At 62.4% G+C, this 24,834-nt stretch overlaps 1 protein-coding gene across 1 annotated transcript; it reads left to right on the forward strand.

The window, feature by feature from the left end:
- The first annotated feature begins 220 nt into the window (after nucleotides 1-220).
- On the forward strand, nucleotides 221-24,458 carry DAGLA (diacylglycerol lipase alpha). The gene is made up of 19 exons (XM_029208698.1): nucleotides 221-318; nucleotides 724-935; nucleotides 2,282-2,383; nucleotides 2,957-3,095; nucleotides 6,920-7,007; nucleotides 8,905-9,039; nucleotides 9,641-9,718; nucleotides 11,641-11,765; nucleotides 15,455-15,608; nucleotides 16,188-16,271; nucleotides 16,386-16,463; nucleotides 16,935-17,015; nucleotides 17,861-18,003; nucleotides 18,324-18,392; nucleotides 18,729-18,801; nucleotides 20,018-20,214; nucleotides 21,022-21,151; nucleotides 21,666-21,853; nucleotides 23,305-24,458. Exons 1-19 carry the CDS (start codon nucleotides 224-226, stop codon nucleotides 24,254-24,256), a joined length of 3,123 nt encoding a protein of 1,040 aa, XP_029064531.1. The 5' UTR covers nucleotides 221-223; the 3' UTR covers nucleotides 24,257-24,458.
- Nucleotides 24,459-24,834: the final 376 nt, after the last annotated feature.

Genomic DNA, 24,834 nt, shown 5'->3' on the forward strand with positions numbered 1-24,834 from the left:
TCGGCTCCAGGGGGTGGATACTGTGGGAGGTGGATCCTGCCCAGGGATAGGCCTGAAAGCCCTGGGGCTGTAGGGCCTGGGAGAGATGGCTCTGCTGCTGGGCACACCTGACCAGGAGCGCGGTGGCCCTGGGTGCCGCAGCAGCCCGGGCAGCCTCAGGGTCCTCTGCTCTGTTTCAGGAGGTGAGCGCCAGGCCCGCTGAGCCTCTGCAGAGCTGCCAGCCATGCCCGGGATCGTGGTGTTCCGGCGGCGCTGGTCTGTGGGCAGCGATGACCTCGTCCTGCCAGCCATCTTCCTCTTCCTCCTCCATACCACCTGGTGAGTCTCGGGGCCACGCCACAGGCCTGGAAGGAGGCCTGCTGGCCATCTGTCCCAACCCTGTTGTGTTCCCAGCTCCCCGGAGTTGGTGCTGAAACGGCTGCGCCTTTAGGGCAATACCCCCGTGGAGCCCAGAGACCCCGCCTGGCCACCGCCGGACCTGACCCCAGCACTGGGCGGAGCCGCTGTGCTGTCTGCCCACGGCTGGTGGCTGGGCTCCCTGCTCTCGCTCCCCTGTCCCTGGATGCCCGTGTCCTCAGAGGGACTTGCTGCCAGGTAGACAGGGGTCCTGCTCCCAGAGCAGTGAAGCCCTCCACCCCGCGTCCAGGCTGCGTGCGGCTGCCCGCCAGAGGCCATGGGAGGTGCGTGGGCCGCCCGGCCCCTCTCATGTGCACGTTCCCCCAGGTTTGTGATCCTGTCCGTGGTGCTCTTCGGCCTGGTCTACAACCCGAACGAGGCCTGCTCCCTGAACCTGGTGGACCACGGCCGCGGTTACCTGGGCATTTTGCTGAGCTGCATGATCGCTGAGATGGCCATCATCTGGCTGAGCATGCGCGGCGGCATCCTCCACACAGAGCCCCGCGAATCCATGCAGTACGTGCTCTACGTGCGCCTGGGTAAGGGCCCCCTGCCGTGGGTGAGGGGGCCGCTCCGGCCCACCCCCACCCCCACCCTCCTCCTGGGCCCAGCGTTCTTTCGGCCACACACGATGGGCTGGGCCCTGTGCCAGCACCAGGGCCAGCAGCGAACAGGCAGACTTACTGGGCCCGGTTCTGGACCGGGGGTGGGCAGACTACGGCCTGAGGGCCAAGCGCAGCCCGCCGTCTGTTTTTTAAATAAAGTTTTATTGGAACCCAGCCACACTCATTCATTTAGTACTTATTGCCTCTGGCTGCTTTTGCATGACCACAGCAGAGCCGAGAAGTTGTGACGGACCTTATGACCCACAACATCTAAAAATATTATTTACTCTGTGGCCCTTTACAGAAAAAGGTTGCCGACCGCTGCTCCGTCTAGGCTGTGCATATCTCTTCAGCTGCTTTGTGACCCTTCCCCAAACAGCCCCCCACCCTCCCAGGGAAGCCCCTCAGGGGCCTGGACCAGCTCCCAGAGGACCCGCCTGTCTCCTCTTCTCCCAGTCACTCCTGGTGGCTACTCTGGTGCTCCTGTGGTCTGTGCTAGGTCCTCTTCCCGTGTTAACTCAGGAGGAGCCACTGTTGGCCTCATTTTGCACATGAGGAACCTGGGGCCCAGGGAGGTTACTTTGCTCTCTTAAGGTCACACGGCTAGTAAGCATATGAGTGTCAGAGCTGAGATTTGAACCCAAGTTGTCTGGCTCTAAAGCCTGGGCTCTCGGCTGCCACACTGGGATGGCTGCAGAGCTGGGGCTTCCAATGCTGCCCCCTGGGGGGCCGTCAATTCTCCCACCTGCCCCCCTAACCCCATCTCAGCCCTGGGCCCACTGCTCTGGTCTAGGCAGGGGACCCTGGGCAGCTGGCTGCTGGGGCCCCTTCCCTCTCCTGCCTCAAGTACCAGAGGCCCCCTCCTGGGAATAGCAGTTTCCATGAAATGAACACCCCGTCACCCAGTTCTCACAGCCCTGTACCGTGGACCTTGTCACCCCCATTTTACAGACGAGGAAACGGAGGCTCAGAGAGATTAGGTAACTTGCCTAAGATGCGTCTGATCCCAGAGTTCATGGATATAGTTCTAATTCCTGAAGGAACAGAGAAACGCCTCCTTTGCAGTCACCTTCTCAGGGGGACGTCGGGGCCTGAGGGCACATGAGTAGAACCGGTGGTGGGACAGCCACACTCCCTGGGCCCTCTGCACCACGAGGCCTGCGTGGCAGGGGCGGCGGGCAGTCTACTGCCGAGCTGGCTGGGCATCCTGTGGCAAGAGGAGCCGGGCCCAGGTTCCAGGGCCTCCCCGTCCTTCAGCTGGGGCCCTGCTCTCCTTGCAGCCATCCTGGTGATCGAGTTCATCTACGCCATCGTGGGCATCGTCTGGCTCACTCAGTACTACACCTCCTGCAATGACCTCACTGCCAAAAACGTTACGCTCGGTATGTTGGTTGGCCCAGGGGTGGAGGGGCCGGGGCCAGCCCTAACCCTAACCCTAACCCTAACCCTGGCATGGAGGGCACAGGGCCAGGTTAGACAGGGCAGCCCCGGGATGGAGGGAACGGGGTCAGCCCTAACCCTAACCCTAACCCTAACCCTGGCGTGGAGGGCACAGGGCCAGGTTAGACAGGGCAGCCCTGGGGTGGAGGGGACAGGTCAGGTTAGAGAATAGGAAGCTCAGGCACCGTGAGAGGGAAACAGTTTCCATGAGGACGGAAGGCAGTCTGCCATACCCCCTTGGGGAACCCTGGGTTTCGGGGGCAGCAGCAGGCACAGCGCTGCCCAGGGCTCCAGAAACCCACACAGCTGTCTGCTCGTGCCAAGGATGGGCCTTGGGGTCACGGCTCAGCCAGGGGGGATGGCTGTGTGGCCAGAGGCTAGGGCCAGGGCCTTTGGAGCCTTGCTCTTGGGCCCCAGAAGCAGTTGGGGGTAGGGAGGCTGCAGTGCCCCTTCTTCAGAGCCAGAGAGGTGTCCCCAGCACCATGACCCTTGGCTTCCCACGGCCGCCTCCACAGGGATGGTTGTCTGCAACTGGGTGGTCATCCTGAGCGTCTGTATCACCGTCCTCTGCGTCTTCGACCCCACGGGCCGCACCTTTGTCAAGCTGAGGGCCACCAAGAGGAGGCAGCGCAACCTGCGGACCTACAACCTGCGGTCAGTGGGCCGGGCGGGCGGGCGTCCCCCGCGGGGTTTGCTGACGGTGGACAGAGGCCGGCCCCACGCCTCTCTCCCGGCGTCTAAACCTGTGTGAGCCCCGGGCGCCGGCCAAAGGCTTACCTCAGGTTCCTGGTCTGTAAAGTGGGAACCGCAGTAATTCCTGCCTCGTGCTCCGCTGTGAGGTTTAACGGAGTGATTAACACCGTGCTCATGGGAGGTTCGTGCTCAGTAAATGGTAGCCACTGTCACCATCTCCAGCGCTAACAACACGAGAGTAATGGCGGGAAGCGCTCGGACGGCGAGCCAAGAATTGCATGCGTTAACTTACAGTAACTCGCCGAGGTAGCTGTTAGCATCATCCCCGTAATAGAGAGGAAGAAACAGAGGCACAGAGAGCTTATGTGAGTTGTCTGAGGTGACACAGCTGGTAAATGGTGGGGCTGGGGTCAAGCCTAGGCAGCCTGGCTTTAGAGCCCTTGCTCTTAAGCACTAGGCGAGGCTGCCTCTAGGATTAAGGGGGCTGGAGGAGGTTAACCAAGGAAGGCTTCCTGGAGGGGAGATGTTTTGCACAGTGTTTTGGAGAAGCGGGGGAGGCCGTGCCATGGCAGAGAAAATGCGGGAGGACGTCCAGGCACATTCACAGGGTTCCTGTTTATTGAAAGAAAAAGAGGGGAGTGCTTCCAGGGTGGGTCACAGTGACTCCTATATATTGAGCTTCTGTTCTGCATTAGGCCCTGCACTGAGCCCCTTCCGCCATCAGTCTGTTTAATCCTTTTGCCAACCCTGGTGCGGTTGTGACACCCATTCTACAGATGAGGGGTCCAAGTCCCAGAGCGGGCAGGTCACTTGCCCCGGGTCAGGCTGGTGGGGAGTGGAACTGGCACTCCATCCCCAGCCCAGGGCAGCAGGGTCAAGAGCCCTCAGCCAGGGGAGTGTGCTGCCCAGGCCCCCACCCCACCCTCACGCACCTCTGTGTCCCAGCTCCCCTGGGCCCTCCGCGTCAGCTCGGCACTGTAGCCAGAGCCTCACCCGTGCCTGGGCTGGCCACCTCCCAGCCCCAAATGCCAGGTTTTGGAGCCAAGGCCCCGGAGCCTGTTGTTCCTCCGGGTGCAGCTGGCCACGACCACCAGTACCATTCTGCTCATTCCAAGCACATGCCCCCACCTGGCCTGGTTTCTGGGCTCCTGGGGCCCTGGGGAAAAAACTCTCCCCTCCCCAACTCTGGGTAATTGCCTTTGGGGCCCAGGGCAGCCAACGCCTTTTCAGTTGGGAGTTGTCGGTGGCTGTCATCAGAATTAGAAAGTTTTCCAGCGGTGCCAGGCCCTGTGCGGGTAGTGAGAGTCCTCAAGCTCACAGGTCCCCACCTGTTGTGCTTTGTCCAACTCTCGAGCGGGCTTGGGAGGGCAGCCCAGGCCACAGCTGGGTGGCTGTGACCACCTCTCAGGCTCTTCCCCACTCGCCCTCCCTCTGCTCTGAAACCAACAGACAGTTTTTCTAACAGGGCCGTTTTCAAGCCTGCTGACCCTTCATCCGCTTCCAGGTTTGGGGCTGTGCACAAGCCCTACTGCCTCACACCAACGGGTTATTTTAGTCTCTGGGAGTCAGGGAGCTGTTTAAGTCCTTTGCTCTTTCTCCTTCCAGTGAAATCTGCTGGGGTTTGGGGTGGGTTCTTCCCACCACTACTTCCTAGAAGCCTGACCTTGGATCTTTGCGGAAGGAGTGTCTGCCCTCCCTTCGCTTTAGTGAGCCCCAGGGCGGGGGATGCTGGATCCATGAACTTGCTGTCCAGACTTTTTTTTTAATTAATTTATTTATTTTTGGCTGCATTGGGTCTTCGTTGCTGCGCATGGGCTTTCTATATTTGCAGTGAGCGGGGGCTACTCTTCGTTGCGGCGCACAGGCTTCTCATTGCGGTGGCTTCTCGTTGCAGAGCACGGGCTCTAGGTACGCAGGCTTCAATAGTTGTGGCATGCGGGCTCAGTAGTTGTGGTTCACGGGCCCTAGAGCACAGGCTCAGTAGTTGTGGTTCACGGGTCCTAGAGCTCGGGCTCAGTAGTTGTGGCGCACGGGCTTAGTTGCTCCACAGCATGTGGGATCTTCCCGGACCAGGGTTCGAACCCGTGTGCCCTGCATTGGCAGGCGGATTCTTAACCACTGCGCCACCAGAGAAGCCCACTTTCTGTGCAGATTGAGTGTGTCTCTGCCTGTCTTGGTCTATGTAGCCTAACTGATGCTTTATGCCAAATGTGTCATTGGCTCCATCTTCCCCCTGGTGGGCATAAAGGGTACTGCAGTAGAGTATACAGCTCTTAACATCTGCCGGAGGGAAGGGAGGAAATTCTCTTCGAATGTTTAAAAGCCAATTTGGTTAGAAAGGGTTAAAGAACATGACGCTCTGGGAACTCAGCTTGGCCAGCATGCTGTCCTTTCATCAAGTCCCCAGTAGGGGGGACGTTGGCTTAGGATGTGAGGCTGCCCAAGTCCCTTAGGGCTGGCAGGTCCCAGAAATAGCAAATCCCTTGCACCGTTTCCTAACCCCCTCCTGTAGCCCTGGAAGGCTCTGTGGCTTTCCCTGTCCTTGTGGCCCATGGCCTGTGGAACCAGGGTTGGGAGCAGGAAGCGGCCCTTAGTTGCAAAGAGGAGCCGAGAGGCAGGGGAGGGGGGGACCCGGTCTGTCACTCCTGCTGGATGCTAAGTGCTTTGCAGGCACCCAGGGCCACCCGTGTCTGCCCCTCCTGACCACCCAGCGCCAGGCTCTGAAGGAGCCGAGGGGAGGGCACATGTCACAAAAGCAAGCCAGCCCCTCGTGCTCAGTCTGGAAATTTACTTTTTTTTTTTTTTTTTTCCGGTACGCGGGCCTCTCACCAATTGCAGCCCCTCCCGTTGCGGAGCACAGGCTCCGGACGCGCAGGCCCAGCAGCCATGGCTCACGGGCCCAGCCGCTCCGCGGCATGTGGGATCTTTCCCGACCGGGGCACGAACCTGCGTCCCCTGCACCGGCGGGCAGACTCCCAACCACTGTGCCACCAGGGAAGCCCTGGAAATTTACATTTTTAATATTGGATCTGTTATCTTTATGCTCAAAACACACCGACTTCTGGGCACCCAGCATTGGAAAGGTCTCCGTGGATAATCGGTCAATAGTTCTCCCTTTGGGTGCAGACTCCTGGGTACCCTGACTCCCCATCAGAGCAGCCAGACCCATTGGGGCTGGGGTTGAGGGTGGAACAGACAGGGGCCAGCCATGCAGATGAAAGGCAGGGGCCCTCTCCCCTCTAATGTAACAGATCCAAGGAGTTGAAGAATGCAGAGCCTCATTCAGCCCCTTAAACTTCCCCAAGTACAGACAATGTGAGAAATCCTTTCTGAGAGGGGAAACAGGTCTCTCCGGCAGGTCTGCTCCAGGCCAGGAAACAAGTCGGCAGAGAGGCCAGCACCCTGCCACCATCTCCCAGGGCTCTTGATTTGAGCTTTTGGAGTGGACTGCAGGGCAGCCCCCAGTTCGGGCTGCCAGCTCTGAAGCCCCCCAGAGCGTGCTGTTGTCAGTCTGCCAGAAGTTGGGAGCGTAGGCCCTGGCCTTGGCCAACAGTGCACCATCTTAGGCCATCAGGAGCCCCCCAGGGAGAGCCCTGCTGGCTGATAGCCAGGTCACTGGCCGGCCAGCCTTGGCCGGACCCAGGCCTATTCTCCCCTAGACCCTCCTACTGGGGAGCCCTTTGCTAGGGTCCTGGGAACAGGCTGTCCTGTTTCTGTAATGTCTGGGCCCAGCTCTTCTGTTCGGGCCCTCTGACCTCACACATACCAACTCTCCCCCACTGCAGGCACCGCTTAGAAGAGGGTCAGGCCACCAGCTGGTCGCGCCGGCTCAAAGTGTTCCTCTGCTGTACTCGGACGAAGGACTCCCAGTCAGTAAGTACTGGGAAGTCGCCGTCCTGGGGCTCACATCCTGCTGTCGGCGACTCAGGAGGCTTCCCTCCGCAGCTCTGCCGGGTGGGGCAGGAGTGAGGTGACAGCCTGCTCCTAAGAGGACCTGTTACTATTCACTGAAGGACTCCCTCCAGCATGTGAGACAGCCAACCCCTTGCTTTGTCAAGGAGACAGAAACATGTGAAGACCTTTTATCCACCCCCTTGGAACTCAAGAGTTTAGTTTAGGAGAAGAGATACTCAAATATCAGGGCAACCCGAAGACAGAAAAGCAGCATCTCAGCAGCCGCAGTTCCCTCTGGAAGATCCGTCCCTCGATGCGTACTGTTAGCCTTCCGCACCCGCCAGGGCGCTGCGGGTCAGTGGTGCGTGGCCCCCGGGTTGGGGAGGGGAGGCAGGGCCCTTAGGGGTCATCTAGTCCCACCCTTCGTTTTGCAGATCAGGCAGCTGAGGCCCAGAGAGGTGGAGTGACTTACTCAGCATTGCACAGGTAGTTAGTGGCAGAGCAAGTGAGGTCAGGAGACCGCTCCTCCCCAAGCCAGACAGCAGGTGCCCTGCATGGAAGCCCCCGGAAGCCTTGAGTGGCTCCTACCCACTAGCAGCCCCTGGTGAGCCGTGGAGTGAGTAATCAAGCGTAAGAAAGTCCCTCCCACCCCCAGAGGTTCCCTGGTGGGTGGGAAGCACCCCCACCCCCACCCCGGGGCTCTCGGGGGAGTCTGAGGGGTCTCAGCTCAGGGCGTGCAGAGGACACACCCACCCCTCCTGGCAGACAGCTTCAGGGCTGGCGTTGGAGCCTGGGGAAAAAGCAGAACGACTTTTCTCAAAAAGGCCGGGGCTCCCCAGAACCTGGGTCCCATCAAACACTGACGGCCTGGGGGTCAGGTCAGGTCAGGTCCAGCCCAGAGAACGTTTTGATCACCTCATGCTGTGTTGCTTAAAAATTTGAATTGGTGGCCAACATTTAAAAATGAGGGGAGTGTAGGGAAAGTTCAGTATTTCTAGATTTGCCCAAAGTGGGCCTCTCAAAGCAGTAGCAGGCTCTGTTTGGCCCCATTAGGCTTTTGAGTTTGCAGCCCTTGATTTTTCCTCTCTTGCATGTGCCACACACTCAAGGGTGAAACCCAGCGAGAGAAAACCAGTTGCCATGAGTTTCTTCCCATCACAGCCTCTCCTGACCAGTTAGGGAAGAGGTTCCAGACTTCAGCTTGTCGTGGGGCAGGGCAGGCTGCACTCTGCTGGAAGGGCTGCGTCTGTCTGCCTTGCCTCCCGCCCCCAGGCCCCAAGCATGGCTGTCCTGAGAACAGAGCTGGCAGGACAGCTAGGGGGACCAGTGGCCCCAGGTCACATGCCCCTTCTGCAGGCACATGGTGGGGGTCCCTGAGCCTACAACCGTGGACAGGTCGGGGAGGGGGCCTGAGACCCAGGGCTCCGTAGAGCCCTTAGGAGGGCATTCAAGGTCACAGCTGGTGGGAGGTGGGAAGAAACTCAGTGTGGGGAAAGCAGCCAGGAGCTTAGTTTTGGCTCCTCTGCTAGAGAGAAAGGCTGAAGGAGAAACAGGCCAGGCCCAGGCCTTGATTCCTAGTCCTGAGGAAAGAACAGGAAACGGCTCCCGGGGGCATCTGTGCGGGGGTAGACGGTGCCCGGTGAGCGCCGAAGGAGAAGGGTCAGCCGTGTCTGGGACAGCCTCTGCCGGGTCTACAGGGGCCCGGAGCCCAGGACAGGGCCCTCAGGGTCACGGCTGCAGAGGGCCGCATGTGGGGGGCTGGGGGAACTTGCACAGGGGACCCCGAGCAGACACCCAGCCCCGGACATTCACGCCCCGTGTCTCGTCCTCTCTCTTGCTCCCCTGCCGCCGCCTCCTGCCTCCCTGGACCTCGTAGGACGCCTACTCGGAAATCGCCTACCTCTTTGCCGAGTTTTTCCGAGACCTGGACATCGTGCCCTCCGACATCATCGCTGGCCTGGTGTTGCTCCGGCAGCGGCAGCGGGCCAAGCGCAACGCCGTGCTGGACGAGGTGAGCACGCGGCCATGCTCAGGCCACCTCCCCGCACCGCCCTCCTCCCGGGCCCTCCCTGCCGCCCCTGCTGCCCCCCGGGTTCCACCCACCCTCTTGGCCCAGGAGGCCACCCTCTGACGTTCACTTCCCTCCCTTCCCCAGCTCACCCTTCACCACTCATGGCTCTTGCCTGAGTGACTTCCCTCTGCGGGGCCGCAAGGCTGCCTCCAGGGCCCCAGGGGACGTCTAATCACAGGGGCCCAATGAAGCATCCAGCTCCACGCTCCAGCCTCTGTGCTTGCCTCTCCACCCCACCCCAGCCAACACACCAGTCCTAGTTGGGGTCTCCCGGCATCCCATGCAAAATACGTTTTCTCCCGGCCTGGGCTAGCGACGTCCCAGGGGATTGATGCTTTGGGTGGAAGGGGAGCAACTGGAGATATGAGGAGACCTCAGATTTTGGAAAACTGGCCAGGTCATGGAAGAGCTAGAAACCACATGCCCCTTTGGGCTCTCAGGCCCTGGGGAGGCAGGCAGGGTGCAGAGCTGGGGGCCTGGACCCCTTTCTCAGCCGTGCAGCTGGGCCCGGGTCAGTCACCCTAACGCACCTGTCTTCCAGGCCAACAATGACATCCTGGCCTTCCTGTCTGGGATGCCGGTGACCAGAAACACCAAGTACCTCGACCTCAAGAACTCGGTGAGTCCGAGCCACCCGCCTCCACCCGTGCCGGCTCCTCTCCCTCTGCCAGGACGACCCGAGCAGACCACCTGCCCTGGCAGCATTGGGCACACCTGCTCTGCGCGGGTCCCCCCTCAGCCCTCCAGGCGGCCCCCCTTCTCAGTTCACGCCCCCTTCCTCCCGAGTCCCCCCCAGCGGCCCCACCCCCACCCCTGCGTCACGCTGGTTCTACAGAAAAGACCCCTGAATCGGCCTCTCAGTGCTCATAATGCTTGGTCCTGGCCTCCTGAGATGATAAAGGGCTTCAGGAGGGTGAGCTGTTACTATTATTGCCATGGTTGTTACTGTTACAAAAGGCAGCAGGACACAGCACTTTGGTTTCCAAGCTTTTTTGAGTAGCAGAACTTCTTAAGCGCCTTTAGGAGAAATCCAGTGTGTGTGTCCCAGTAAAGGAGCGCCTCACCCAGGGCTGAAGCTGCAGCCGGAGGGCCGGCCCTGCCCCAGAAGCAAACCGATTTAGTGTAGCCGGGGGCTGTGACCTTGAGCAAGTCCCTGACCCCTCTGAGTCTGTTCCTGCGGCAGCATAAATGGTGCTGGGCCTGCCTTTCACCCAGAGCCCCGGTGGGGAGGGGATGAGCCATCCTGAGCCCCGTTCCCTGCACGGCGCCAGTCGTGCCAGTCGGGACAGCGTTAGAAAGGATTCATCCTTCACAATCTGAATCCCCTGGAAAAGCCTGTTCTGTTTGCCCCCGCTCCCCAAAATGGGCATTTGTATCCTTTCTTAAAATAGCCTGTCCTCCCTGGTGGCGCAGTGGTTGAGAGTCCGCCTGCCGATGCAGGGGACACGGGTTCATGCCCCGGTCCGGGAGGATCCCACATGCCGCGGAGCGGCTGGGCCCGTGAGCCATGGCCGCTAAGCCTGCGCGTCCAGAGCCTGTGCTCCGCAACGGGAGAGGCCGCAACAGTGAGAGGCCCGCGTACTGGAAAAAAAAAAAAAAAAGCCTGTCCATAGCATGTGCCCAGAGCAGCCGTCCCAGCCTCCCGGGGCTGCCCAGGCCCGCTCTCACCATGCCCTCTCTCGCCTGTGGGGGGCAGGGAAGGGGCAGCTGAGCCTCCAGGTGCCAGCGCCCTGCCCTCCTGCCTGAGCGGAAGGGGATACCTCCCTCCTCCAGTGCTTTCCTGGAGAGCAGACACCTCGGGGCCCTGATGAAGGTGCTGTTTATTTCACTTCACAAGATGACTAATCACCCTCTTCACCTTTTACAAGGTGACTAATTCCCTCTAAGTGCAGGAGTCCCCAGTGCCTGGGGCACCCGGGGCACCGGAAGCCGCTTTGCTGGGATACCTGGGCCTCCTTACCTTCCTGCAGCCGGTCAGGCTGATCACCGCCACCGGCCTCAGACACCAGCTTTCAAACCGGCGCCTTTCTCAGAGATCCCAGTCTGCCCAGACGCCCTGACGGTGGGCCACTGGTCTGGTCCCCAGCATGTCCATGTCTCCAGGGCCCGCCCTGCTGCTCTGTGGCCTGGGCAACCCCCTCTGGAGGGTCCGGACCTCTCAGGGTTAAATCCCCCTTCCCGGGGGCCTGATTGCCGAGGTGGGCGATTGTCGCGGTAACCTCCCCCTCTCTTCCCTTTTCGGGAAAACGGGCGAAGAAATCGATCCAGTGCTCTGAGTGCTTTTCTGTCCCCAAATCATTAATTTCTGAGATTGGTGCAATGGGACAGGTCTTAGGAGGATTCGTGCCCTGGTTGCATGGAGATAATTAGGGAAATGCAATTATCTGGAGGAGCTGGTCCTCCAAGGCGGGGGTGGGGGTGGTCTGCAGCCCGTTGGGAGGGCAGCTCCTGCCTCCATCCTCCATCGAGGGGAGCCCATGGGCCCTGAGGCTACAGGCAGGAAGGGCAGGAGGTGACCGCTCTCTGCCTCTTCTCTTCCAGCAAGAGATGCTCCGCTACAAAGAGGTCTGCTACTACATGCTCTTTGCCCTGGCTGCCTACGGGTGGCCCATGTACCTGATGCGGAAGCCGGCCTGTGGCCTCTGCCAGCTGGCCCGGTCCTGCTCGTGAGTATACCGGCCCGTCCCCCTAGCTAGCGGCATGTGCAGAGGGGCTGTGGTCACGATGCCGGGCCTGCCCATGGGGGGCTCTCCCTAAACGGACTGTACCTGCTACCCTGCCCCCTGTGGCCCGCGTTGCTTCTGTTCCGCACCATCTCTGGGCCTCAACCTTTCTAGTTCGGTGTTATCCCTGGATGGGGAAGGGCATGGGCTTTGGAATCACACGGTATCAGGTTTGAATCCACGCTTTGTCACTGGCAGCCTTGGGCAAGTCGGTCTACCCCTGCAAGCCTCAGTTTCCTTATCTGTAAAATGGGGATGTTTGAGAGGACGAAATGAGACGTTGCCCAGCATCTGGCTGTGCGCTTACCCCTGTCCCATCTCTCTCCCTGCCCCCTCAACTACTCCCCTCTGCCCACATCTTCCTTCTCCCGGCTCCCTTCCTGTGCTCTGCCTTTCTGGAAGAAAGGCCTTTCCCGGTTGAGCCCCAATCCATAGAAGCCTCTGGAAGGGCAGCAAGAAGGCCCTTTGTGAAAGGCTCCAGCCCTCTTCACAAGGAGTTGGCAAGGCCTCAGCCGGGGTGCCGCCCTTAGCCCACCGCGGGGGGCCGGGGTGGGCTCTGCTTTCCTAAGTGGGCCAGAGGAGGGCTCAGCTCCACGAGGGCCCCTCCCCTTCTTTGGTGTCTCCATGCTCTGCCCAGGCCGGGCAGAAGGAGGACAGCTCCCTGGGCTCCCTGTTCCGGAAAGGCTGGCACGCTGGGCGGGCAGCTTCTGTTCCACGTCGCTACCGCCCTTGGGGCACAAGTAGCCACTCCCTCCTTCAGCGTCCTTTTCCCAGTAAGCTGGGGGGCTCTCAGGCTTGTTCTCACCATCCCCCAGCGACTGACACAGCTGACCAGGGCATCCCCACGCCCCTCCCCATCTTTGCCAGCCCGCACACTGCTTCCCCCCCCCCCCCAGCATCCTTGGGAGCCCCTGCAGCGGCTGAGAGGCTTCTCCAAATGAGCACTGGGCCAGGAGTCCTGAGACCTGGGCTCCGACAGCCCTCCTCCATTTCTCACTGGCAGAGTGGGGACGTCATTTGTACAGGCAGTGTTCGTCCTGCCCACCTGTGGGGTATTTCAGAAGCCAGGGAGTCACTGGCAGCCTGGGCACTTGGGGGGCTCTGCAGACAGGAGCGAGGCTGTACTTGCAGCAGCTTCTCAATGCTGCGGGGAGAGGGAGCAGAAGGACCTCAGACCCCGTGAGGGCTCCGTGAGAGCCCAGTGCCCTGGGGGGCGGAGAAGAGGCAGGCCTGGAGTCCCGGCCTGCAGCCAAGGGTGTCAGGATGGAGGCCAGAGGGCCGGGCTCCCTTTTCTGAGTCCCAGCCTGTCCACAGCAGCCCAGAGTCCCAGCACTGGCTGGAGGAAGGAGGGCAGCCCACCTGCCTCAGGCCCAGGCCCTTCACCTGGAGTGGTCCTGCCATCCCACACAGAGCATGGCAGGCCATGCCTGTCTATGGCCCCGCCACCCTGGGGACACCCCACTCGGCTCCAGCCCTGCCCTGGACGTGTGGTCAGTCTCCTGTGGGCAGGAGAGGCCCTGCCATGGGCCAAGCGGGTCCTCAGGCTCCCAGGACCTTTGAGCCCCTCAGCGCCCCAGCCTCCTCTAGGCGGGAGTGCTGGCCTCGACGGTGCCGCGGGCCCTCCCTTCCAGGCTGCTGGCCCCGCTGCTCTCATCGGTCCCCCGGCCCTCAGATCACTGATTCAGGGGCGGCCTTCTCCCTGGAGAGAGGGGGCATCGCCATTTATTGGGTCCCTATTGTATGCCGGGTGCTTCCTGCATCTTGGGCCTTTGATCTCACCCCAGCCTTGTAAAGTAGCTATCAGCACCTGCCCACCAGGCCCTCGCGGTCAGGAAGGGCCACCAGAGCAAGGGTTCAAGCCCAGGTCTCTGTCTCTGAAGACTACGTACACTTGGGCAGCCACCTGCTCGGCGCTAGAGGGCGGGGCTGAGGTTGGAGAGGGGCCACAGCTTCCTGAAAGCGGGAGCCTGGCCCACAGGCCCAGACCTGTCCCCACTTGGCCCAGCAGTGGCGGGTGAGGGGTGTGGGGGTCTCCCAGAGTAAATGGAGACGGTTGCCCACCCCAGGCCTGGTTGCTTCCGAGACTTGGCTGGACCCTGGGTCTTCTCAGTGAGGCCTCTTCCCATTGAGGGGTATGTATCAGTCCCTCAGGCGCTGCTCGAGTGAAGACAAACCTCTGTGCATCACCAAGATCTAGGATTCTTAGTATCAATAAAATCTCAGCCGTCAAGCCAAGAAAGCAGGCAGACAGAGGTCACATGCTCTCAGGGCTCCGGGGCCCCATCTGTTGGGTGCTGGCCCCCTCTGGTGGCCCGAGGAGCCGCTGCACTCGAGCTGGGTGCCCAGCTCAGCCGCTCGCCCGTTCATTTTGGGGAATCCTGCTATGTGCCTGGTGCTGTTTTTGGTGCTGGGCACGTAACTGTGAACCAGGCAGAGCAAACCCTGCCCTGTGGAGCCCACCGCCTGGTGGCAAGGCACAGACCAGGAAATGCAGCCCATTGGAGCACGTCAGTGTTTTGGAGAAAAATTAGGCTGTCTCTGCTGTCAGGCTTGGCAGGGGCGAGCTATGTCAGATGAGGTGGCCCAGGCGGCGGACCTCCCGTAGCATAACGTTTGAGCAGAGGCCTGAAGGACTGAGGGATCTGGCCACACAGAAACCACGAGAAGAATGTTCCAGGCAGAGGGAACCACGGTGCGAAGAAGCTGAGGCAGGAATATGGCCAACGCATCCGAGGGGAGTCGCGGGCAACAGGCCAGAGGACCAGGGCCAGATGGGGCAGGGCCCTCGGCCCTTGCAAGGACTCTGGCCTTTATACCGGACAGGAAGGGCAGCATCGGAGGGTGTTGAGTGCAGTGATGTGGCTTGACGTATATCTTAAAGGGTCACTCTGGCAGCCATGTTGAGAACGTAAGGGGCGAGTATAAATGAGGGAGACCAGTCAGGAGGCCCCTGTGACACTCCAGGGCAGGGATAAGGTGGCTTGGAGCAGGGTAGGGGGTGGCGGTGAGGGCAAGCGTTCGGAGTCCAGGTCTGAATTTGAAGGCAGAGCTAGCGGACGTGCTGACGGACTGGTGTGGGATGTGAGGTGGGGTGAGGACCCGATGGCGCCGAGCGTGGGGCTGAGCTGCGGAGCACAGGGGGCGGGGCCTCGGGGACTGGGGCCTGGAAAGGTTGCAATCCTGTGGGACATCTGGGAGGAGGTGTTGCACAGGCAGTTGAATGTGAGCAGGTCTCTGGGGCTTATTGGCACGTAGGTGGTATTTAAAGCCCAAGACTGGATGAGGCCCCAGGAGCGAGTGTCGCTGGAGAGAAGAGGAGCTCCAGGGCTGACCTCTGGGTCCTCAGTGAGAGGACGAGTACAAGGAGGCTGCCCCGAGGGAGAAGCAGGCCAGGAGAGAGGGTGCCTCCAGCCGAATGGGGAGAGCGTTTCAAGGGGGAGGGCGAGTCCCACTGGGTCTTGTGCTGCCGAGAGGCCGAGTAAGATGAGGGCTGGGCCCAGCCCGGGCCGGTGGAGCTTTGCAGGGGAGGCCTTAGAGAGAGGGTACGGCTGCAAGAACCAGTTCCAGAGAGTATGGGGGAGACCGCTGCTCCGTCGGGGTCCCTGGCTCTGAGCCCTCTGCCACCCGCCCAGGTGCTGCTTGTGTCCCGCACGGCCCCGGTTTGCCCCTGGAGTGACCATCGAGGAAGACAACTGCTGCGGCTGCAACGCCATCGCCATCCGGCGCCACTTCCTGGACGAGAACATGACCGCGGTGGACATCGTCTACACCTCCTGCCATGATGCGGTGAGGGACTGGGGCGGGCTTGCCAGGCTGGTGCAGCGTCCCCCCAGCCTCGGTCCTCCACAGGCCACGGGAGGCAAGCAGCGCTGCGGCCTGGAGAGTGTACACCGTCCACCTCAGCGGCCGGAGCCCTTGGCTTGGCTGGCATGGCTGGCCGAAGCCTCCAGGCCTCCCCTCGCTGGGCAGACCAGAGATGGGCCGCCTCCTTCTCCCCACGTCCTGGCCTGCATCCGCTCTGGGGCTAGGAAGTGGACCCCAACCCGGCACTGGGGCTTCCTGGCCCCAGCCTTTGGGGGAAGGAATTGAGAGGGAAGAAGCCGGAGGCACTGGGGAGGGGGCAGCCCCTCAGGACTGAGCAGGCAGGGCGGCAGCACTCAGGGCGCCCGTGTCAGCGGAATTAGGAAGGCCGGGTAGGCTGTGTGCCGGGTTGGGAGGGACCTACTGTGGCCCTTGCAGGTGTCAGGGGCCCAGTGGCCAGTGGAGCCAGATTTCCGGGCCCTGAAGGAGACCGGCTTCAGTCACTTCCCCAAATCTGCCTCCACCCTGGGGGCCGTTCAGGCTCATGAGCCGCCCTTCTCCTAGGTCTATGAAACCCCCTTCTACGTGGCAGTGGACCACGACAAGAAGAAGGTGGTGATCAGTATCCGGGGAACCCTGTCCCCCAAGGTACGCTGCCCAGTGACCCAGCCCACCCCGTGGACCCCCCCACAGCCCCCGAGGGTGCCCGCCTCCTTTTTCCTGTTCTCAGTCCCGCCCCTCACCGTCCTCTCTCCCCACAAGGACGCCCTGACAGACCTGACCGGTGACGCCGAGCGCCTCCCTGTGGAGGGGCACCATGGCACCTGGCTGGGACACAAGGTACCCTCCTCGTGGGCTCCCCTGGCGGCCCCTGGCCTTCTCCTCTCCGCTGCCAGCACGCAGGCCTGTCCTGTTGGGGTGGGGGCTCCTCCGGTGTCACTGGGCTCACCAGGAGAGACTGGTCAGAGAGGTGCGGATTCGTCTGGAAAGTCCACTGCCCCCCACTTGCCAGGACCCCCACAGCCCTGCCCGACGCAGATCCTGTCCCACAAGAGCTCAAGGAGGCAACCGGGAAGAGATCTCACTGGTTCCTATTAGGCACACCATCCCTCTGAGCCTCAGTTTTCTCATCTGTGAAATAGAAATGATGTGATTAAGTGTCCACCAGCGCCCCCAGCCAGCTTGTCATGAGGACCAAAGGGGGAAATGGGAGGGACAGGGTTAGTGAGCTTCACATCCCTGTGGTTTTGCTGGTCCCTGACAGGCCTCCCTCCCTCCCTGTGACGCCCACCTCTGTTCCTCCTCACCCAGGGAATGGTCCTCTCGGCTGAGTACATCAAAAAGAAGCTGGAGCAGGAGATGGTCCTGTCTCAGGCCTTCGGGCGAGACCTGGTGAGGCGTTTTCCATGCCATGAGCCCTTGCCACACCCAGCTCGCCCTCCCCCAGGGCAACAGACTGGGGACAGGACAGGTGAATGATGGAGCCTCCCCTGCAGGCCAGGCTCCTACACTCTCCTTCCATCCCTGGCTCCCAGCCCCTCCTCACTTGCTCAGTCCCTCCCACCCTCTCTGGCCCTTTCTTCTTTTGTACCAGCTCCTCTTGAACACCCCTGCTCAGCCCCACGCAGTTGTGAGCACCCGCTCGGTGCCAGGCACTGGAGGCTAAAGATGGCTCAGTTCTGGGGCTTCCAAAATGTTGAGCAGAATGAACATAGAAGATAATTGCAGAACAGATAGAAGGGGTGCTGCTCTGGTTGAGGGCGATCTGGGCCTGCCCACTGCCCACTCCTCCCTGTGCAGGCAGGCAGCTCCTGAGGTGCTCCTAACTGCCCTTCCCAAAGCCAAGCAGTCCCTGGCCTCAGGAGACCCCAGTCTAGTGGTTGGGGCACAGGGATGGGAGCAGGTGACCAAATGATTATAATAGAGTGTAATCATTATATTTAAAGGTCTATCCCAGGTGCAGATGCAGTATCTAGGAGGGAGCAAGCCTCTCCTGGAAAATCAGGAAGGGCTTCTCCAAGGAGGTAACCTCTGTGCAAGGTTTTGAAGGATGAATAGGAGTTTGTTATATAGTCTCCCCAAGAAGTTGTTCTGTGGGGGCCTAGCTCGGCCCTTCCTCTGCCCCAGCAGCCACAGCACAGACATGATCCCAGGACTCCGGGAAGCCCCCTCTGCCTCCCTGGTGTCAGCTTGGCAGGCAGCGGGGCAGGACTCTCAGGGCTTCTCTCGGTCCCCAGGGCCGCGGAACCAAACACTACGGCCTGATAGTGGTGGGCCACTCCCTGGGCGCAGGCACCGCTGCCATCCTCTCCTTCCTCCTGCGACCCCAGTACCCGACCCTCAAGTGCTTTGCCTACTCCCCGCCAGGGGGCCTGCTGAGGTAAGCAGTCTGGGGCCTCAGACTTGGCTGGGGGCGACTGGAGGACAGCGCTGGGAGCTGGCTCGGTCAGGGGGCTGGACTGGGCAGTCTGGGTTCCAATCATAAGGGAACCTGGGAACGGCCTGGAGAGTGGAGGCGGGGGTTCTGGCAAAAGCCAGGTGGACCCTGGGATCTAGCCCCAGCAAAGCCTTGCCGACGGGATAGGCGGGCAGGGAGCAGGCAGCCCCGCTCCCCAGAGGGTCTTGGAGTGCTGGAGCCAAGCCCGCTCGGGAACACCGCGCCCCTCCCCTGCCTTGGCACCCCCTCGGCTTCCCTTGCAGCGAGGACGCCATGGAGTATTCCAAGGAGTTTGTGACAGCTGTGGTCCTGGGCAAAGACCTTGTCCCCAGGCAAGTCGCTCCCTCTCTCCACCTGCCTGGCCTGGGCTGTTCTGCCACCTCGGGGCCTCACCCAGGTGCCCCGTCTCTCTCACTCAAATTCCCACCTCCTCGAGGGACCCCCAGAATCCCCCCAACTCAGGTGTCCAGGGTGAGAGGGCAAGGTCGGCCCGCTCTGCCAGGCCTCCCCTTCCTGGCGGGGCCCTGCCGAGCTGCAGGCTCCTCACCCACACCGTGACCCTGATGGCCTGGTCTTCTTGTTCCCGGGAGCCCTGCTGCCCCTCACCCCGCTTGTCTCCCCGTCCTGGGCCAGCTCAGGCTGACGCCCCGACTGGCTTCCTTCTCCAGGATCGGCCTCTCCCAGCTGGAAGGCTTCCGCAGACAGCTCCTGGACGTCCTGCAGCGAAGCACCAAGCCCAAAGTGAGCTCACTCCCCTCCCTGCCGCCGGGGCACCCTGGGCTCTGGGCTCCCCGTTTGTCTTCTGCCCCACCTGTCCCTCGGCCCCCTGCCACGTGAGGCCAGGCTGGGGTATGGTTGATGTCTTGGGGACCTCAGGCCATCAGGCCCTCAGCGTCTCCGAGCTCACGCCATCCGCCCCCCACCTGTCCTTGTGCAGATGGGGGAACGGAGGCCCGGGGTGGGCAAGGGACTTGCTTTTGCTCACACAGCAAGTCGTAACGCAGTCAGGACTGGAACCGAGGGCTCCTGAGTCCTGACTCCTGTGGCACAGAGCTGCCTGCAGTCGGGACAAAGCAGTCCCGAGGTCAGTGCTCCGAGTGTGACGGGAAGGCCTCCTCCAAAGCCCACTGCGATCCCCAGGCTCAGGGAGGCTGGAGGTCGCCGGGGGAGGGGCTCTGGGGGCAGTTGGTTCCGGTTTTCCCTGCGGCTGAGAGGAGAGGACCAGCCCTCCCTAACCTCTCCTCAGGCCTGCCGAGGACACTGGGGGCTCTTCCTGTAACACGGCCTTCAGCGTTCCAGGCTGGGGGGTGGGCACGCTGCAGCCAGGCGCCCTGAGGCGGGCAGGGGGTGGCCGGCCAGGCCCAGCAGGGCCTCTGTGCCCCCAGGCCCGCCCTCACCCCATTCACCCTCTCAGCCCAGTTGGGACTGTTCCCAGCCTTGGTGCCCGTGACCATCTGGCAGGCAGGGCACCAGGTGCCGGGGTGAGCAGGCAACGAAGGCATAGGAGGAGCTTAAGGACATGGAACTGCTCCACTCAGACCCAGTCCTGGGTGCTTGTCAGGCCCAGGAGGCAAGTGGCGGGGAGCCGCCCCCGATGTGGCCGGGCCTGGTGGGTGCAGCTGGACTGAGCTTCAGGGTCTGTTCTGCCTCTGACTTATGCGATGACCTAGAGCAAGTCCCCTCCCCTCGCTGGACCTGTTTCCCCTCCGCTAGATAAGCGGTTGACTAGTGTTGCAGCCCTGAAGTTCAGCCATTCCATGTCATCTGTCCTTGGCACCTTTTTGGCCATCGTGGCCGCTGGACACCTCAGCCCCCGCCTCTCCACTGGGCGTTGCCCTTCCCTCTGCCCCACGGCCATCCCAGCTCCCCAGCGTCACCTGTGAGCTCTCCTGAGCACCCCCTGCCCACCCGGGCAGCGCCACTCAGCTCCATCCCCCTCTTCTCCCTGTCCCCACAGTGGCGAATCATTGTAGGGGCCACAAAATGCATCCCCAAGTCGGAGCTGCCCGAGGAGCTGGAGGTGACCACCCTGGCCAGCACGCGGCTCTGGACCCACCCCAGTGACCTGACCATCGCCCTGTCTGCCAGCACCCCTCTCTACCCCCCCGGCCGCATCATCCACGTGGTCCACAACCACCCAGCGGAACAGTGCTGGTAGGTGCTGCCCGCGCCCGGTCAGCCGGGAGGTGGCGGCAGCCAGGGCAGGGGAGTGGAGGGTGGGGCCAGCCTTCATTTTGTCACCCTTGGGGCGTAGGTGCAGAGGCTGGTGACGGTGGCCCAGGGCGCCCACAGCAGGGTTGCCCCAGCCTCGGGCCCTGGAAGTGCAACGACAGGCCAGTCCAGAGCAGGACTCCAGGCCCCTCTCTTGACGGTCCCGGTCTTCATCCCCAGTGTCACCCTTCCCTAGTGTCCCCCAGGACAGCTGTCCCCACTCACATCCCTTTAAAAGCGGACGCCCTGGAGGGTCACCCTAAAGCCCTGGCCAAGCTCACGCCTCAGTTGTCACTTGGCATCGCGGCTGGGATGAGTTGGCGGACAGCTGGCAGGGGCAGGAGAGAGACCAGGAGAGGGCGGGTACGGTGGCCTCTCCAACCTCACCCCCGACCCCTTCCTGTACTCTCAGAGGGTTGGGCTGCCTCCTCGACAAACGGCTCGGAGCCGGGATCCTCCCTGGGGTGGAGCAGGTATGGCCCAGGCCACGGGCAGGTGACAGCTCAAGGTCAGGCTTTCCAGCTCCACGTGGCATAAATGTTCCTGGCTGCGGAGGGCTGGTGGCGAGGGCTGAGGTGAGGCAGAAGCAAGGAGCCCGGGGACACAGCCCTGCTGGTCCAGCCGGGCAGGGCGTCTCCAAGGCCCCCCCATCCCCACCAAGCCAGGGCAGAGAGCAGGGCCAGGGGCCTGGGGGCCAAGGCCAGGCTGCCCCCTGCCCGCCCGCTTCCCTCTGGCCCCTGTGCCCCTCAGCTGCTGCGAGCAAGAGGAGCCCACGTACTTCGCCATCTGGGGCGACAACAAGGCCTTCAACGAGGTGATCATCTCGCCGGCCATGCTGCACGAGCACCTCCCCTATGTGGTCATGGAGGGGCTCAACAAGGTGAGCCCCACGGTGCCTGGCTGGCCGGGTCTCCGTCCCCATGTTACACACAAGGGTGCGACGCTCCCTGGACACTTAGTGGGCCAGGGAGCCCACTCGTGTCCTGGGCTCCACACCCGCCTCTGTCCACACCACCGTGTGGTCCCGTGGTGGGTAGGGGGTAGGAGACACCCAGGAACCTGTCCCTGAGGCAGGCTGAGCTCAAACCCTGAAGGCCACCTGGCACTTGGCGGACGCATGGCCAAGCAGGGGCAGCCTTGGCCATTGCCCGGCCATGGAAGGGCCGACCACAGTGTAGGAAAAGTCCAACCTGTCCCATCTGTGGGGTGGGCGAGGCACAATCACGGGGCCTGGCCCCGACCTTCCCGGAGGAGCCGGGCCCCGTGTGGGGAGGAGAGCAGGCCCGGCTGACCCCATGAAGCTCTGCTGAGCCTGAGAGGCCTGGCCTGCTGCCCCGCCTCCACACGTGATTGTCACCCCTCCGCCGCCACCAGCTTCCCCGTCCTGTCCCCAGGTGCTGGAGAACTACAACAAGGGGAAGACGGCCCTGCTGTCTGCTGCGAAGGTCATGGTGAGCCCCACGGAGGTGGACCTGACTCCGGAGCTCATCTTCCAGCAGCAGCCACTGCCCACGGGACCACCCGTGCCCGCCGGCCTGGCCCTGGGGCTGCCCGCCGCAGACCGCCGAAACAGCAGTGTCAGGTGAGCGCCGTCGCCCCGCAGCCCCGCCCCAGAGGGTGTGTGCAGTGGCCACGCGCGTGCTTTCAGCGCGCGAATGCTTGTGCACGTGTGCATTCTGTGTACACGCCGGGCCCTCGTATGTTCACGCCACTCTGTACGCGTGCACGGGAGGGATTGAACTTGCCTCCACTGCTCGGGGTCTCTCCTGCTGTGCCCCCACTGTCCCCCAGCCTGCCACCACTGAAGCCCATGTGGGCTAGTAGGCATCTAGGGTTGCACGGACCCCTGACCACAAACACACAGATTCACTCATAGCTGTTTAGACCCAAACAGATGGACACCCATGCACTTACACGCACACACATATTAAAGCTTACACGTGTGTATACATGTGTTCACAAATAGTAGCTCTAAGTGCACAGAGCCCCATACAGACAGACTCACGTATAGAACACACACCAAGACAGAGGCCAAGACGCTTGGACACAAGGACACGCTTGTGTGGGCAGCCATGTGTGTAAATGATGGATGCACCTGTACCCAGACCCAGCCTCTCAGATACATGGGCCGACTGACATACAGACGCCTAATATGCATGCTGCACGCAGAAACACAGGCGTGTACACGCTTCCAGACGCAAACACACCCCACATTCACACGCACTCTTTTGGGGGTTGGGCTCTGAGGCCGTGGCTCCTGGGGTGGGTGGGGATCCTCCTGCCTCTCTGGGACCCTTCCCGCCCAGGTCCTGGGTCCAGGTTACAGATCTGGCCTAGAGGCTGCTAAAGAAGGTGGTGACTGCTTCTTGGCCCTTGGTGGGGACACCTGGACTTCGCTCCCTATCTCACAAGCATTTCCCATAGCGGCTGCATGACCAGATGGGGGAGCCAGTGTTCGTTCGCAGTTGCAGTGACTGCTGCGGCCCCGACCCTGGCCCTTCACTCACTCCCTGCAGGCCAGTGTGCGGAGACAAGGGGCTCCAGGGCCCCGTCCAGCAGAGGGCTACACCCCATGGGAGAGGTGGGAGGAACCCCCGGGTGAGGAAGGAAGTGATAGGAGCTCAGGAAGGGGCCCAGGGGGGTGCTGGCCCGGGGGTGGGGTTGAACCCAGCGGGGGCGGCTCTGGGCCTTGCTCTCTCCCTCCCTCCCTTCCCTCCTTCCCTCTCTACCCTTCCACCTCTGCCTCCAGTGACCTGGGGCAGCCAATCTCTCTGGGCCTCAGTCTCCAGGTGGGTACAGCGACGTCGGTGCAGTGATGGGCACCAGTGCAGGCCCCTGGCCCCCTCTCCCCAGCTCAGCCCTGCATCAACTCTCTTGTCTTCTATCTTGGGGTCTGGTTTTTAAAAAGGAGGGCTCCCTGTCCCCAGACTGTTCAACCACTTTCCCCTCCTCCCCCTCCCCAAGCTCCCTCCCGCTGGGGAACTAGGGGTGGGCCCCCGCCCCGCTGAGTCTCACCCCTCCCTGCCCCCTCAGGAGCAAGTCCCAGTCTGAGATGAGCCTGGAGGGCTTCTCGGAGGGGCAGCTGCTGTCCCCTGTGGCCGCGGCAGCCCGCCAGGACCCAGTGGAGCTGCTGCTGCTGTCCACCCAGGAGCGGCTGGCGGCCGAGCTGCAAGCGCGGCGGGCGCCGCTGGCCACCATGGAGAGCCTCTCGGACACGGAGTCGCTGTACAGCTTCGACTCACGCCGCTCCTCCGGCTTCCGCAGCATCCGCGGCTCGCCCAGCCTCCACGCCGTGCTGGAGCGCGACGAGGGCCACCTCTTCTACATCGACCCCGCCATCCCCGAGGAGAACCCATCCCTGAGCTCGCGCACCGAGCTGCTGGCGGCCGACAGCCTGTCCAAACACTCGCAGGACACGCAGCCCCTGGAGGCCACCCTGGGCAGCGGGGGCATCACCCCCGAGCGGCCCCCCAGCGCAGCCGCCCACGACGAGCTGGAAGAAGGGGGTGGCGGCGGGGCAGCCCCCCGCAGCGGGGAGCTGGCGCTGCACGACGGGCGCCTGGGGGACTCGCCCAGCCCTCAGGTGCTGGAGTTCGCCGAGTTCATCGACAGCCTCTTCAACCTGGACAGCAAGAGCAGCTCTTTCCAGGACCTCTACTGCATGGTGGTGCCCGAGAGCCCCACCAGCGACTACGCCGAGGGCCCAAAGTCCCCCAGCCAGCAAGAGATCCTGCTCCGCGCCCAGTTCGAGCCCAACCTGGTGCCCAAGCCCCCAAGGCTCTTCGCTGGCTCGGCCGACCCTTCCTCGGGCATCTCGTTGTCGCCCTCCTTCCCACTCAGCTCCTCGGGCGAGCTCATGGACCTGACACCCACGGGCCTCAGCAGCCAGGAGTGTCTGGCAGTGGACAAGATCCGGACTTCCACCCCCACCGGCCATGGGGCCAGCCCCGCCAAGCAGGATGACCTGGTCATCTCGGCACGCTAGCACCCCAGGAGTTGCTACCAGCTGAGGCCCGGGCCAGAGCAGGCGGCTCCTCAGGCTTCTGGTGGCTGCCCCCCAGGCCGGGCAGCTTTGAGGAGAGGCCCCCACGGGGCCAGTGTAGCCTCAGGCATTGGGCATTGCTGCTGAGCTGGGGGTCCGCATCCCTACCTCAGCTTTGGAACCCCCAGAGCCAAGGCAGCTGGGATCTGGGCCCTCCAGATAGGGAATGACAGGGAGGGGCGTGGAGCAGGGAGAAGCCTGGGGCAGCCTGCCAGGTGGGCAGGGCGACGCTCCGCCCTCTCAGCCTGAGTGCCCCCCACAGGGCCATCCTGGCACCTCCTATTCCGGGACAGGCCATGAGTATGCTGACTCCCCGTCACTGCCCTCTGGCTGCTCTCCCAGGGTGGAAATGGAGAGCGGCCCCCTCCCCACGGATTCTCATCTGTGGTCCAGGCTGGCATCTGCCCTGGCCACCCCCAGATCTGGTGCCTGCTGGCCAGCCCCCTGGGGTGACCCCCCCACCAAGGTGGCCCGCAGTGCTGTGTATGTTTACAGAAGCTGCTGGGCTGGGCTCAGGATGT

Source organism: Monodon monoceros, unplaced genomic scaffold, assembly GCF_005190385.1.
Source record: "Monodon monoceros isolate NGI ecotype Baffin Bay Population unplaced genomic scaffold, NGI_Narwhal_1 Super_Scaffold_7, whole genome shotgun sequence".
In the NCBI taxonomy this organism is placed as follows: domain Eukaryota; kingdom Metazoa; phylum Chordata; class Mammalia; order Artiodactyla; family Monodontidae; genus Monodon; species Monodon monoceros.